Below are 14,383 nucleotides of genomic sequence, written 5' to 3'. Positions count from 1 at the left end.
TTGCCCCATACCCATGCTTTGCTTCATTCCATTCCCTTTGCCCCATACCCATGCTTTGCTTCTTACCATTCCCTTTGCCCCATACCCATGCTTTGCTTCTTACCATTCCCTTTGCCCCATACCCATGCTTTGCTTCTTACCTTTGCCCCTTACCTTTGCCCCATACCCATGCTTTGCTTACTGAGGATTCTCAGAATGCTTAAAGCTGTTTGTCTAATTTCAGGCCACCTTGTCACCCAATAATAGTACTGGTAAGTGCTTTGCTTAATTATTTCATGTACTGCTATAAGTCAGAAACTTAAAAAGTGGCCCCTTGCTTATTGCAGTATACAATAATAATGTAAGGATGAATGCCAGATCACTTGCTTAGCTGGTAATTACAGAGTTCAGGTTTGCTGTAGATTTATTTACAAATTTATTTACAAGTTGCCTTTTATAGCTCTGTTCTGGGAATAGGGTGCAGCATGGAAGTGGAATACAGTGCCGGGGAAATGGAATGGAAAGGGTGACAGCTTGGATTGATATACAACATAGGCTGATGGCAGTAGAGCACTCGTGCTGCCAGCCACCAATAGATGATGCCAGCCATTTGTTTCAATGCAATGTATACTATATATATATATACAGGGCCGCCATCAGGGAGGCACAGGGGGATAATCGTCCCGGGCCCGGGCGTTTTTAACTTTAAAGGGGGCCCGGCCATGTTTCCTTAGCTCGGGCCCCCTTTAATCAACTCCAGGCCCTGTCATTAGTTGTGTCCTCCACTATGTCCCGCGGCTCCCCGCTACATCAGCGCGTTTAAAAGGTTGCGCCCGTGCTTACTGACATCACGCGCACAGGACGCAACCTTATAAAAGCACAGAAGTAGCGGGGAGCCGCGGGACATAGTGGAGGACACCACCGGAGCCGGAGGAAGCAGGCGGAGCCAGACGAAGCAGGAGTCCACTGGGGGGAGGGAAGGGGGATCTGGAGGATGCTTGTGGGGGGCCCTGGGGGAAGCAGGAGGATGCTGGGGGGGCCCTGGGGGAAGCAGCAGGATCCTGGGGGAAGCAGGAGGATGCTGGGGGGAGAGCCGGAGGATTCTTGGGTGGCCCGGGAAGAAACAGGAGGATGCTGGGGGGGAGCCAGAGGATGCTGGGGGTAGGGAGCTGAAGGATGCGGAAGGAAGCAGCAAGGAGCGGGCCATAGTATGAGTAATTTGGGGGAGGACCACCAATGTTTTAGGGGGCCCTGGGCTGGCTAGCAATGTTTTAAGGGGTCCCTGCCCTGGCACCAATGCAAAATGTAACCCCTGGCCACCAATGTTTTAAGGGGGCCCTGGCTACCAAAGTTTTAGGGGGCCCTGGCTACCAATGTCTGTATGTCCTTTGTATTGATGGGAGGGGTCACTGGGGGAGGGGCTATTGGGGGTGTGGGAGGAGGGGGGCCCAGAAAATTTTGTTGTGAGGGGCCCTGTGATTTCTGATGGCGGCCCTGAATATATATGACTTAATATGTCCATATCACTATAGAGCTTTCATGGACTCACAATCATGTTCAGATTAAAGCAAAATTTGTTTTTCCCCCACCCTAGGAAAAAGTGATCCCTTCGGCCAGGGCGATGTCTTCAGCAGGATCTTAAAAGCCAACCAAGGTAAACTGGGGCAATGAGTACACACAGAGATTCCCATGTCCTTCAATGGAAAGGTAATGTCTCCTGATCAAAAGGTGATTTTACATCGTCAACAAATGCCCCATGTAAAAATATCCTTGGGGTTGCAACCCTGATGGTAACCAGTAGCAACCCTAGGAGTGACCAAGTCTTTCAGATGTAAATCTATGACTCAGTGCTTTATTGTAAAAAATAGCCATAAAGCAGAACAGGACTGTTGTCCTTCCAAAGAAAGGCAAGTGCCATCATTTTATGTTTATTTTTGAATCAGGAAATGGAGTCCCACGGGTTCAAGAAGACATTGCTGTTGGGGTCTCACGTAGTGCCATCACCTCCACAGAATGCTTATGGCAGAAAACAAATGAGACAGTGTATGTGCCGTACACACTGGATAGTAAATACAGTAAGTTCTTCCAACAACATTTCTATGAAGATTCTCATTCATCCAGGTCATGATATACAGTATCTAGTAGAATTCATTCTAAAAGAGTTTTTCTTGAAAACGTTTCCCCAACTCATCCGAGCGGCTTCTTCAGTTCAAATGACTGGAAGGGAATTCCCCGGCATTTAAACCCATGAGGGTAGAACAGTTACAGACATCCAATCACAATGCTTCCATTGATCGTATTCAGTTAGGGGTTGGCTGAAACTGACAGGTGTAAGAAGGTGAGATCCAGTCACAGTGGTACCAATGGCAGTCCTGCTCTTAGTATGTTCATTTGAAAAATCAAATAGCTAGGTCAATCTACATCATGCCAAAGAGGACCCCAGAGAAGTAAAGATCCACAGGGTTTAAGTAGATAATGGGCAATTTCTGGGCATGAGGGGCATGGTGGGTTGGGGTGGGCCCTGTTAGGTAAATTGCATAGGGCTCCATGATTTCTGATGATGGTCATGCTGAAAGGTCTGTTTTTATTGCCAGCTCTTACAGGGAGCCAATGGGGTCAATTCACTGTGTAGGCGACCTTTCCAATCTGAAGTCTCCTGTGTAAAGGTGCCCATACACCTTAAGATCCGCTCGCTTGGCGATGTCACCAAGTGAGCGGATCTTCTCCCGATATCCCCCACCTATGGGTGGGTAATATTGGGAGAATCCAGGCCAAACGATTTAATTATTACGGCGTGTATAGGCAAAGTCGGTCCGGGGATCTAATTATTACGGCATGTATAGGCAAAGTCGGTCCGGGGATCTAATTATTACGGCGTGTATAGGCAAAGTCGGTCCGGGGACCGCATCAACGAGCTGATGCGGTCCCCAATCTGACTAGATTTTTTAACCTGCCCGATCGATACCTGCCCGATTTCAGGCCAGATATCGGTCGGGCAGACCCGTCGGTAGTGCCCATACATGGGCCAATTAGCTGCCGAATCGGTCTAAGGGACCTATATCGGCAGCTAGAATCGGCCTGTGTATGGGGACCTTAAGGGTGCCTCAGGTGGAGGGTTGGACTGGCCTACCTTCACCCCTTGTACCCAAGACCTACTGGGCTGCAGCCTAGGAGAATTCCCATCAGCCATTGCTTATTTTAACTGTGGGCCTATACTACCTATATAACTGTTGGCTGTGATAGTAGGTCCAGGGTGTCAAGTTTTCTGGGGAGCCCGAGTAGACCCACTAGGCCCTAGTAGGTCAGGTGACCACACTGGGCTCTGCAGAATGGAGTGGAATATGGTAGGCACTTCTGCATATTTACTTTAAAGAGGACATACAAGAGATAGTGGGACACCCAATGCTCAACAAGTAGCAAAGGATGATGGGAGTTTGAGTCTTAAAGCAACACTGCACAATAAAACATTTTTTGGTGGCCCAATAAATGCCAATGACTTGACTGTCTCTTCTTGGTTTTATACCCTCATTGCCACTGTATCTCTGCTTTAGTTTGATTGCTTATCAATCTCCCTATGTTAGATACCACCAAGATGGCTGATAGGGAAAACTATGTTGTGCAAAAGAATCAAGATGGCCATACAGGTTAAGATTTTTATCTCATTAACAATTACATTTGCCCATTGTCTAGTTGTTTGCAGGACAAAGCAGGTAGTTTCCAGCTTCAACTAGACGATATAGCTTGAAATGGTCGTTTTCGTTGATGGACAAATCGTACTTTTAAATGATTGTTTCAGGATAAGCTTGGTCCGACGATAAATGAAAAAATCTTTCGTTTTAGAGAATCTGTAAGCCCTCTGTTTTTATTTTAATGATGCCTTACTTCCCCTTTAAAATGGAATGCACAGACACCCTTATGTGCAATAAACAGAAATTCACGGTTTTTTTTCCTCTTGCTTCTCACAGGTAACAGTGAAGTTAACACAATGACGTCGGCCATGGAAGTGTACGCCACCCTGACCTGCGTGCAGTTTGTCCCTTACACTGATGAAGATGATTATGTCAATATAACATCTGGCGATGGGTACGTTTACGAGCGCCAACAAGTGAACAGATCTTCTCCCGATATCCCCCACCTACGGGTGGGCGATATTGGGAGAATCCAGGCTAATTCGGTCGTTTGGCCCTGGGACCAAACGATCGAATTGTAACGACGGGTAGAGGCAAAGTCGGTCCAACAAGCCGATGCGGTCCCCGATCCGACTAGATTTTTTAACCTGCCCGAGGTCAGATATCGGTCAGGAAGGCCTGTCGTTTGTGCCCCTACATGGGCCGATAAGCTGGTGAATCGGTCTAAGGGACCCATTTCAGCAGCTAGAATCGGCCCGTGTATGGCCACCTTTACGGAAACTTACATCGGGTGTGTCCTGGAAGAGCCACAATAGATATAATTAGTAGATATAACTCTTGGGGAAATTTTACTTTTTATGGCTTTTCCCAATTACCCTACCAACCACATAGTATTTTATATATTTTGGGGGGGGAAATTATGAAAAATATCACAAGAAAACAGAAGTCTCTATTTATAGGTGCATGCCTCCGCCCCTTTGTGACATCAGACAAGGGGCTGGTGGGCCTATAAAGAGTTCCATTGCCTGGCGGGTAAAGGGTCCCTTTCACCCTAAGAAATAATTCCAAATTGTTTTCTATTGTGTTTGTCAGGCAAAATAAACTTCACTTACACTATAGAAATGATTTTAATCTTATGACCAACTGGTAGCCAATCAAAGCATTAAATGCTCACAGTGGTTGACCAACCTGTATCCAATTGAAGCATTATAATACTAACAGTGATAGACCAACCTGTAACCAATTAGAGCATTAGAATACTGACAGTGATAGACCAACCTGTAACCAATTGAAGCATTAGAATACTGACAGTGATAGACCAACCTGTAACCAATTGAAGCATTAGAATACTGACAGTGATAGACCAACCTGTAACCAATGAGAGCATTAGAATACTGACAGTGATAGACCAACCTGTAACCAATTAGAGCATTAGAATACTGACAGTGATAGACCAACCTGTAACCAATTAGAGCATTAGAATACTGACAGTGATAGACCAACCTGTAACCAATTAGAGCATTAGAATACTGACAGTGATAGACCAACCTGTAACCAATTAGGGCATTAGAATACTGACAGTGATAGACCAACCTGTAACCAATTGAAGCATTAGAATACTGACAGTGATAGACCAACCTGTAACCAATTAGAGCATTAGAATACTGACAGTGATAGACCAACCTGTAACCAATTGAAGCATTAGAATACTGACAGTGATAGACCAACCTGTAACCAATTAGAGCATTAGAATACTGACAGTGATAGACCAACCTGTAACCAATTAGGGCATTAGAATACTGACAGTGATAGACCAACCTGTAACCAATTGAAGCATTAGAATACTGACAGTGATAGACCAACCTGTAACCAATTAGAGCATTAGAATACTGACAGTGATAGACCAACCTGTAACCAATTAGAGCATTAGAATACTGACAGTGATAGACCAACCTGTAACCAATTAGAGCATTAGAATACTGACAGTGATAGACCAACCTGTAACCAATTAGGGCATTAGAATACTGACAGTGATAGACCAACCTGTAACCAATTAGAGCATTAGAATACTGACAGTGATAGACCAACCTGTAACCAATTAGAGCATTAGAATACTGACAGTGATAGACCAACCTGTAACCAATTAGAGCATTAGAATACTGACAGTGATAGACCAACCTGTAACCAATTAGAGCATTAGAATACTGACAGTGATAGACCAACCTGTAACCAATTGAAGCATTAGAATACTGACAGTGATAGACCAACCTGTAACCAATTGAAGCATTAGAATACTGACAGTGATAGACCAACCTGTAACCAATTAGAGCATTAGAATACTGACAGTGATAGACCAACCTGTAACCAATTGAAGCATTAGAATACTGACAGTGATAGACCAACCTGTAACCAATTGAAGCATTATATACTTACAATGGTGGATCAATGTGTAGCCAAAGTAATGATATAATCACAGTGATAGACCAACTTGCTTCCATATGGATCAATACAGCATTTAGACTTCAAAAATTAGCACAGCCAAATAGTAACTGTGGCTAATTAGGGTATTAGAATGCTTACAGGGGTAGATCAACCTGTAGCCAGTAGGAGCATTAGAATAGTTACAGTGATAGATCATCAGCCTGTAGTTAGCTAGAACATTAGAATACACCTAGTTGTAAACCAACCTGCAGCCAATTGGAGTGTAAGAATGCTTAAGGTGGCCCTACACGTAAAGATCCGCTCACCTGGCGAAGTCGCCAAGCGAGGGGATCTTCTCCCGATATCCCCACCTACGGGTGGGCGTTATTGGGAGAACTTAGGCTAATTCCGTTGTATGGCCCTGGGGCAGGGCCGCCGCTCCCTATAAGCAGAGTACTCAGTCTGCATAGGGCACCAACTCCCAGGGGGGCACCATCCCAGCTGCTCCAAAAAAACATTTTTATATATTATAACATACCCCCCAACACTGTCCCGCCGGTTTTTATAGCGCATCCCGCTGTCCCGGATAGTTCAATCAATCTATGGGGGCTATTGGGGGCACTTACTATGGGGCATTGTCTATGGGGGCAATTGGGGGCACTGTGTGTGGGGCCCCTATAGTAGGCTGCCCTGGGGCCAAACGATCGAATTATAATGACTGAAATAGGCGCAATCGGTTTGGGGACCGCATCAGCTCCCTGATCTGACTGAATTTTTTAACCTGCCCCATCGATATCTGGACGATTTCAGGCCAGATATCGGTCGGGCAGGCCAGTAATTGTTTCCCCTACAGGGGCCAATAAGCTGCTGAATCTGTCCAAGGGACTGTTATCAGCAGCTACAATCGGCCCGTGTATGGCCACCTTTAGAGTTGTAGACTAACCTGTAGCCAATCAGAGCATTAAATTATCACAGTGCTAGATCAATCTGTCGTCAATCAGAGCATTAGAATGTTTACAGTGCTAGATCAACCTGGAACCAACTGGAGCATTAGAATACTAACTGTGATAGACCATTCTCTAACCAATAGGATCATGTGGTAGCTTCAGCCTATAGCTAACCAGACATTAGAATGCGCCCAGTTGTTGACCAACCTGCGTTAGAATGCTTACAGCAATAGGCCAAAGTATTTAGATATTTACAGTGATAGTCCAACCTGCATCCATACAGATCAATATAAGATTCACACTTCAAAAATAAGTACAGCCAAATGGCAACTGCAGCAACTACTGTATATATCGGTGTGAAAAGTGGTTTGAAGATCTGTTTATTAACCCAGTTTGTCAATAACTTTCCTATGTTTTATTCCAGCTGTTGGTCCTACATGGGGCGTCAAGGAGGTGCCCAAGTGGTGTCCGTAGAGAAAGGTTACTGTACTTCCGAGGGGACAACCATGCACGAACTCAACCATGCCCTGGGCTTTGTACATGAGCACTCCAGGAGCGACCGGGATAACTATGTTAATATAATGTATCAGTACATCTCACCAGGTATGTGGGGTTAGTAACATCTCCACCAGAAACTAAAGGGCCCCCATGCTCTATAATGTTCCAGCTGAGATGTACTTAGTACAGGGGATACATAAGGTGCCCTGGTTTCATAGTATGTCTTTGTATAGGCACAGGGGGGCTGTTCCTGCAGTGTAATGATTAGTATATGGGAATTCCTATGCTGAACCTGTATAATGAACATGTACCTGTTTCTATATAGACTATGAGACAATATATTGTATTTATGCTCCTGCATCTGTATTATGGATCTTTTTTCAGAAGGGTGAGAGTGCTTTGTATTGTTTCATTGATGGAGGTTGTTGAATTCATATAAAAGGTGCATAAATGCCCAGGGTTGGACTGGGGGGTGCAGGGCCCACTGGGCCCCCGCTGGCTGAGTCACCCGCACCCCCTAACTCCCCCCACAGGGGCCCCCGCTGAGCCTCCCTTAGCCCCCTGCAGGGTCCCGCACCCGACGTCCTTCCCATGAGCGTTTAATGCGTCAGGGGAGGAACAGTCGGCCAGGGGAGCGCCGGCAAGGGTCGGATCTGGGCCACCGGGGCCCACCGGGTTTTTTCCCCACCATCTCCACCAGAAACTAAAGGGCCCTTATGCTCTATAACAGTGATGATCAACCAGTGGCTCAGGGCAACATGTTGCTCACCAACCCCTTGATGGAAGTTGCTGATTTTATATAAAAGGTGCAAAGACGCCCCAGCCCTTCTGACCTGCTGTTTATGATAGGTGACATCGTCAACTTTGAGATAATGAATACCAACAACCTCAACACAATATATGACTACCGCTCTATCATGCATTACCCAGCGTGAGTATATCATTATATACATATACAGTATATGAGTATAGAAGGGTTACGGGAGATAATAATGAAAGTTTGAGATGATGCCTCAAATCTAATAATAACTATACAAAAGCTTGGGGTGGGGAAAATGCATCCACACATGAATATATATATATTGTGGAGATAATACAACCTCTCCTGCTGCCTTGTGGCTATATGACTTACTTCTTGCCTTTATTGTAGGTGGGCTTTCAGCAACACAACTGGAAAAAACACTATAGTGGCCAAGCTTAACCCCAATATAATAATTGGAGCGGGAAGCACAATGACCAGCTTGGATATTATAAAGATAAACCGGCTCTATGAGTGTGGTAAGCACCGAGCCAAGTGCTCAGTAAATGGCTTACACCCATCTCTGTATTTTATGGACCATTCTAATGATTCCTAATACATATTTTCCCTTTCAGATGTCTGTAGTTCTCTCCTTACTGATGCCAAGGGAACTGTCACCTCAGCCAATTATCCATCTCCTTACCCAAATAATGCCAAGTGTGTGTGGGTCATCCAGGCACCGTCCGATTTGGTGATCAATCTATTACTTCATATACTTCATTTTCTTCTATTTCTATCTTGGTTCAGGGTTGCTTAATCTAAATCACTGTTTATTCTAGGCATACTATATGTGAGGGGCTCCTTATATTGAGGCAAAACAAAGTGACACCCCAAGAACATCAGGTTAGGATCAAACCTACCCTAGCAAGCACACAGGGGTTTGAATGAGAGAATGGAAAATGAATGGGAGAGGAATTAGACAGGAACAATAACAAGAGACAAATGACCAAACTACAGCCTCAAAGGGCCACAGCTTTTTCTTAGCCAGGGTCCGTGACTCCCATTTGAAAAAGGCAAAATTGGAAGGCAAAAACATCCATCAGTATTGCTTACTTCATAGTATATAAAATGGATTAAATATGTAAGTCTATTATTAAATACAGGAAGGTATAGTTTCCCTTTAACACACGCTGACATTAACGTTGCCCCTGCAGGTAACCCTGACGTTCGCTGCCTTTAATCTCCAATCTGCCCCAAACTGTGCCTCTGACTACATTAGAGTTTATGATGGGCGCACCAGAACTTCCCCGCTTCTACTGGACAGAACCTGTGGGTCTAAACGCGTTCCTGCACTGATCGCCTCATCAAGTATGATGTTAGTGGAGTTTGTCGGTAGTAAAAACCTTAAAGCGACTGGTTTCAGTGCCTCGTACAGTACAGGTGAGTATGGGTTGGCTACAGTGCCGCCGTTGTATTAGATACATATCATACTGGGGGGAAATATATACTCTGGTGGTTCTTAAAGGGCCACTACACCCCACTGAACTATGCTGCCAATAGTATTACTCTGTACAACCAATGAACATACTCGTTCCTGATAATACTATAAATGTAGCATTCCATTCATGTTCTCAAACCCAATATTGCACGACTCTTGGGCCATAGAACCACAATCAGAGAGGTTTAGGCCCATTTGCCACCCTAAGTTGACCAAAGTGGTGCCACATCCGCGGCCACCCCCCAGGCATCACTTTTCAGCTTTCTGTTAGAGTGTTATAACTCTACAAGCAGGTGATAGGAGGTGAATAATGGCTAATGGATTGCAAGAAAGACTGAAACTGCAGGAAGACCTTCATAGAATCTAGGGAGTAGATACACACAAAAGGGAAATAAGGTACAGTATAGTTGTTATTTCATTGTATGTTACACAAGGAAACTGGCTCAGTAGGGAGCACGTAATAAAGTAATGGCACCTAAAGCATCAAATATGGGGCACCAGTAAAGCCAACGACAAAAGCCTTCTCTCATTGCTTCGTAGGACCCCTTTCTATTGGCTGCAATGTGAAACTCTGTTAGAAGCCCATTGCCTGAAACTCTGTTCTGGAAATGGGTTTCTGGGTCCGACTGACTTGCTAGAATTTCTGTTATTGGTCAATCGTCTTCGAGTCCCCTAATCCATATATATTAGATGAGAAGCTGATAAATGAGGGATCCTGTTAATGCGCTTTCTTTCTGTTTCTACCAGTGAAATGTGGAGGCACTTATTACACCCCATCAAGGAACATCACTTCTCCTGGATACCCCAAGAATTACCCCCCTAATAGCAACTGTTCCTATATCATCACTGCTCCGGCTTCCCATAAGGTAAGGAGATACTCTCATCCAATATATAAATTAATTCTCTGATTTGATAGACATGCAATGATCCTGCCAGGAGAGGGAGGGCAAGATCCCAGTAGGGCCCAGCTTTGTGGTTACAGGAGTGTATAACTGAGCAGGGAAACATAAGAAGATGGATCCTGTTTCAGTGAATTAAGCTTTAGCCATTCTGCCTGGCCTTCATGGAGGCTGGAACAGCAGGGGGCGCCCTTGAAACACATTCATATTTTTTAATAGTGCTTATATCATGAAATCTAAAAAAAAAACAATAGTGTAAGTTGCACTGCTCCAGGGACAAATCCCTTCAGGTCTCTACCTGTTTACAGAATGTAAAAGCACCAGCCTCTGCTCAGACTTCTACTGTTCCTTCTGTCTTCTAGGTCTCACTGAGCAAGATCAGTTTCTATACACAAAATAGCCACACATGTAGCAATGATTACCTGTCTGTGTATGATGGGACTTCCACTAACGCACCCCTCCTGAAAACATTCTGTGGACCCCTGTTCACCCTTTCGGCCACCTCCACTGGTCAGAACATGTTCCTCAGGTTCATCAGTGATCAAACAGAGCAAGCGCCCGGCTTTGTGCTGACATACAGTTTTGGTGGGTATTGAGTAGCAACGTTATGATAAGTCTCTGGCCAACTCCATGTAACATTCTGCCACTTTACTGATCATCACCCAATCATGTATTTTCTATTTGCAGTGCCTATATCCTGAAATGCAACTTAGAATATGGATCCAATTCCCCTGGTGATTCAGATGTCATTCATATTGAATCCTAAACATCTTGGATATCTTAGCAAGCATTTATGTCCTTAGATGGTCGAGTAGAACATAGCAATTTTGAAATATGTGTTCAGAATGTCTTATTTCTCTTTAGAAATATAAGGGCAGGACTGCTGCTTACAATGGGGATCAGATCTGTGCCACTGTGACAGAATGCTCTGTTATACAGATAGCTAGAATCTCAGCCATAAAGCAGGGCAGGACTGCTGCTTACAATGGGGGGATCAGATAGGATCTGTGCCACTGTGACAGAATGCTCTGTTATACAGATAGCTAGAATCTCAGCCATAAAGCAGGGCAGGACTGCTGCTTACAATGGGGGGGATCAGATAGGATCTGTGCCACTGTGACAGAATGCTCTGTTATACAGATAGCTAGAATCTCAGCCATAAAGCAGGGCAGGACTGCTGCTTACAATGGGGGGGGATCAGATAGGATCTGTGCCACTGTGACAGAATGCTCTGTTATACAGATAGCTAGAATCTCAGCCATAAAGCAGGGCAGGACTGCTGCTTACAATGGGGGGATCAGATAGGATCTGTGCCAGTAAGTAAATGTGTTATAAATATAAGTACAAAGCAGTACACATTCTTTTTATATAATATACATTGTTTTTATTTAATTGTGTGAATAAACCTCGTTTTGCCACTAAACTGATTATGTGCTTAGATTTGTGCCCAATTAAAACACACAAACATATTTTGGCCATTTAAACAATAGGGGGCTGCTACACAACTGAAAATGGTTAGTAAAATGTGAGACCCAAGGTCTTTTTTTTGGATCAAGGGACACTAACACCAAATATAAAATAGTTTTTTTTGGTTATTAGAGTGCATAATGTTACATTAAGTAAAAGTTCTTATAGAGCTTCTCCAGCAGAATCCTGCAGTGAAATTACATAGTCAAATCGGAAAAATGTTGAAAACAAAGTTGCAACTTTTTCCCCACAACTTTTAATGGGTTTGAGACATTTTTGCGTCTGACCCCAAAAAGCCGGTTAGTAAATGCCCCCCCCATAGTTTCTCGGGTGTCTCAGCAAAGCAAAACTCCAGTCCCCCCTCCCTGTTCCCCCAACCTTTCCCTGTCTCTCTAATAAGCAAACAGAGCCGCTCAATGTCACACAACAATGGAACGTTTATTGTATAAATCTGTCTCTTTACAAAAAGAGAAAAGATTTAATATTGTTGTCAGCCTTCTGTTTGAAGGGCGACTTCTATTTGATTTAGCATCAGATGCACTTACAAACGCTTGCAAGTGTTTTCTGAATTCCATATTTCTTTCCTTTGCTGCAGAGGAGGCTAGCCATCGGGGACCAGATGTTATTAAGATGTTATTGTGGGGCCCGAGGATGACAAATGGGCCCCTGTGCCCCTACCCCACCCCCCGATGGCTGCCTTGTAGCAGAATTAAGTGTAAAACAACTGTATTTTTCCGAGTCTATCTTGGAAACGTTTCCCCAACTCATCCGAGCGGCTTCTTCAGTTCAGATGGCAGGTAGGGAATTCCCCGGCACTTAAACCCTTGAGGGTAGAACAGTCACAGACATCCAATCCCAATGATTCCATTAAACGTATCCAGTTAGGGGTTGGCTGAAACTGACAGGGGTAAGAAGGTGACATCCAGTCACAGTGGTACCATGATTCCCATTGATGCGGGTGTTAATCCTTCGAAGTACATGCCTGGAAGTGTGAACTGTTGTGAAATCGCTGGGACTGCGCCCAATTTGACACGACCACAACTTTTTTTACCAGGCGACCAATTTTTCCGTGGCAAAACAATTTGGTAATTGCGAAATGCACAAATTCACTGCAAATCCATGTCTGCCGAACAACATTGCTCATCACTACTTGTCTTTGATTCAGTTTCCATAAAGGCCCAGTCTGGGGACCCACAAGTTCTCAGAGCTCCTTTTAGAGGTTTGTATTCCTTCTCTTCAGCCTCTGCATTGGGTGCCACAGTTTCGGCCCAATGGTATAAAGTCCAAATAACGCCAAGTTTATGTTCCAAAGGGCGGTGGGAACCAAACAGCAAGTACTGCTCTTTCAGTTCCCTTGAAGGTGCCCAGGGCTTTCTTTTCCACTTCTTCCATGTAACAGTTCAGTAGAACTGGAGACACAGGCAAACCCATAACACCACCATGTTTTTGTCCATAGAAAACTCCATTGTGCTTGAAGTAGGTGGTATTGAGACACAGGCCCAGTAAGGAACAAACTTGTTCTGGATTCAGCTTTGTTCTGCTGTTGAGGGCGGTGTCTTTTTTCAGCCGTTTCCTCACTCTGCTTATCATCAACATACAATGGCGCTTTACAGTGCCGCTTTCTATAGCACAGCCAGCTGTCCCGGGCAGTTACTTGAATGTCCTGCAATGCCTCTCTCTCCCCTGCAGCCAAGGTAGAGGTTACTTGCTAGTTAGCCATTTGTCTCTCTGTCTCTTTTTATGTCCCGCTCGGACCTTCTTACTGATTTCTACAAGTTTCACTGATGTTGATTCCTGCTGCCTCTTTCTTTCCCTCTGGCTTGCGGATCAGTCATCAGGGCGGTATGCAGCAGTTTCACAGCAGTTCACACTTCCAGTCATGTACTTTGAAGGATTAACACCCTCATCAATAAGAATCATGGTACCACTGTGACTGGATCTCACCTTCTTACCCCTGTCAGTTTCAGCCAACCCCTAACTGAACAAGTTCAGTGGAACCATTGTGATTGGATGTCTGTGAGTGTACTACCCTCAAGGGTTCAAGTGCCGGGAAATTCCCTACCTGCCATCTGAACTGAAGAAGCCGCGCGGATGTGTTGGGGAAATGTTTCCAAGACGAACTGGGAAAAGTCCAGTTGCTTCAGACCTAATTCTACTAGATAGAGCAGGTGTTACAGCTCGGCAGATGTTTTTGCGCCACCTGAGGAAGAGAAAAAGGATTTATCATATGAATTCAGTGTATTAGGTAAAATGTTGAAATAAATATATAAAGGACAAGGAATAATTCATTGTTGGGGTACCATTAT

The 14,383-nt window shown here is 44.5% G+C and overlaps 1 protein-coding gene across 9 annotated transcripts in view; it reads left to right on the top strand.

Annotated features, from left to right (window-relative positions):
- The window catches only part of LOC105946018 (embryonic protein UVS.2), a 58,531-nt gene that overhangs the window by 20,766 nt on the left and 23,382 nt on the right, over positions 1–14,383 (top strand). For 8 of the 9 annotated variants that reach the window (XM_031900455.1, XM_031900456.1, XM_031900457.1 and 5 more), the window contains exons 4-13: positions 1,574–1,633; positions 1,923–2,054; positions 3,945–4,062; positions 7,401–7,579; positions 8,324–8,405; positions 8,625–8,752; positions 8,849–8,964; positions 9,428–9,653; positions 10,459–10,577; positions 10,973–11,195. In XM_031900455.1, the coding sequence (XP_031756315.1) occupies positions 1,574–1,633; positions 1,923–2,054; positions 3,945–4,062; positions 7,401–7,579; positions 8,324–8,405; positions 8,625–8,752; positions 8,849–8,964; positions 9,428–9,653; positions 10,459–10,577; positions 10,973–11,195 (1,383 nt within the window). Of the gene's footprint in view, positions 1–1,573; positions 1,634–1,922; positions 2,055–3,944; positions 4,063–7,400; positions 7,580–8,323; positions 8,406–8,624; positions 8,753–8,848; positions 8,965–9,427; positions 9,654–10,458; positions 10,578–10,972; positions 11,196–11,297; positions 11,629–14,383 lie in introns of those variants that run through there. The other variant, XM_031900461.1, reaches the window with a different exon arrangement.

The sequence above is a fragment of the Xenopus tropicalis genome, chromosome 4, assembly GCF_000004195.4.
Source record: "Xenopus tropicalis strain Nigerian chromosome 4, UCB_Xtro_10.0, whole genome shotgun sequence".
Lineage (NCBI taxonomy): Eukaryota > Metazoa > Chordata > Amphibia > Anura > Pipidae > Xenopus > Xenopus tropicalis.
Note: the sequence above shows the minus strand (reverse complement) of the source record. Positions and strands in the feature narration are given on the sequence as shown.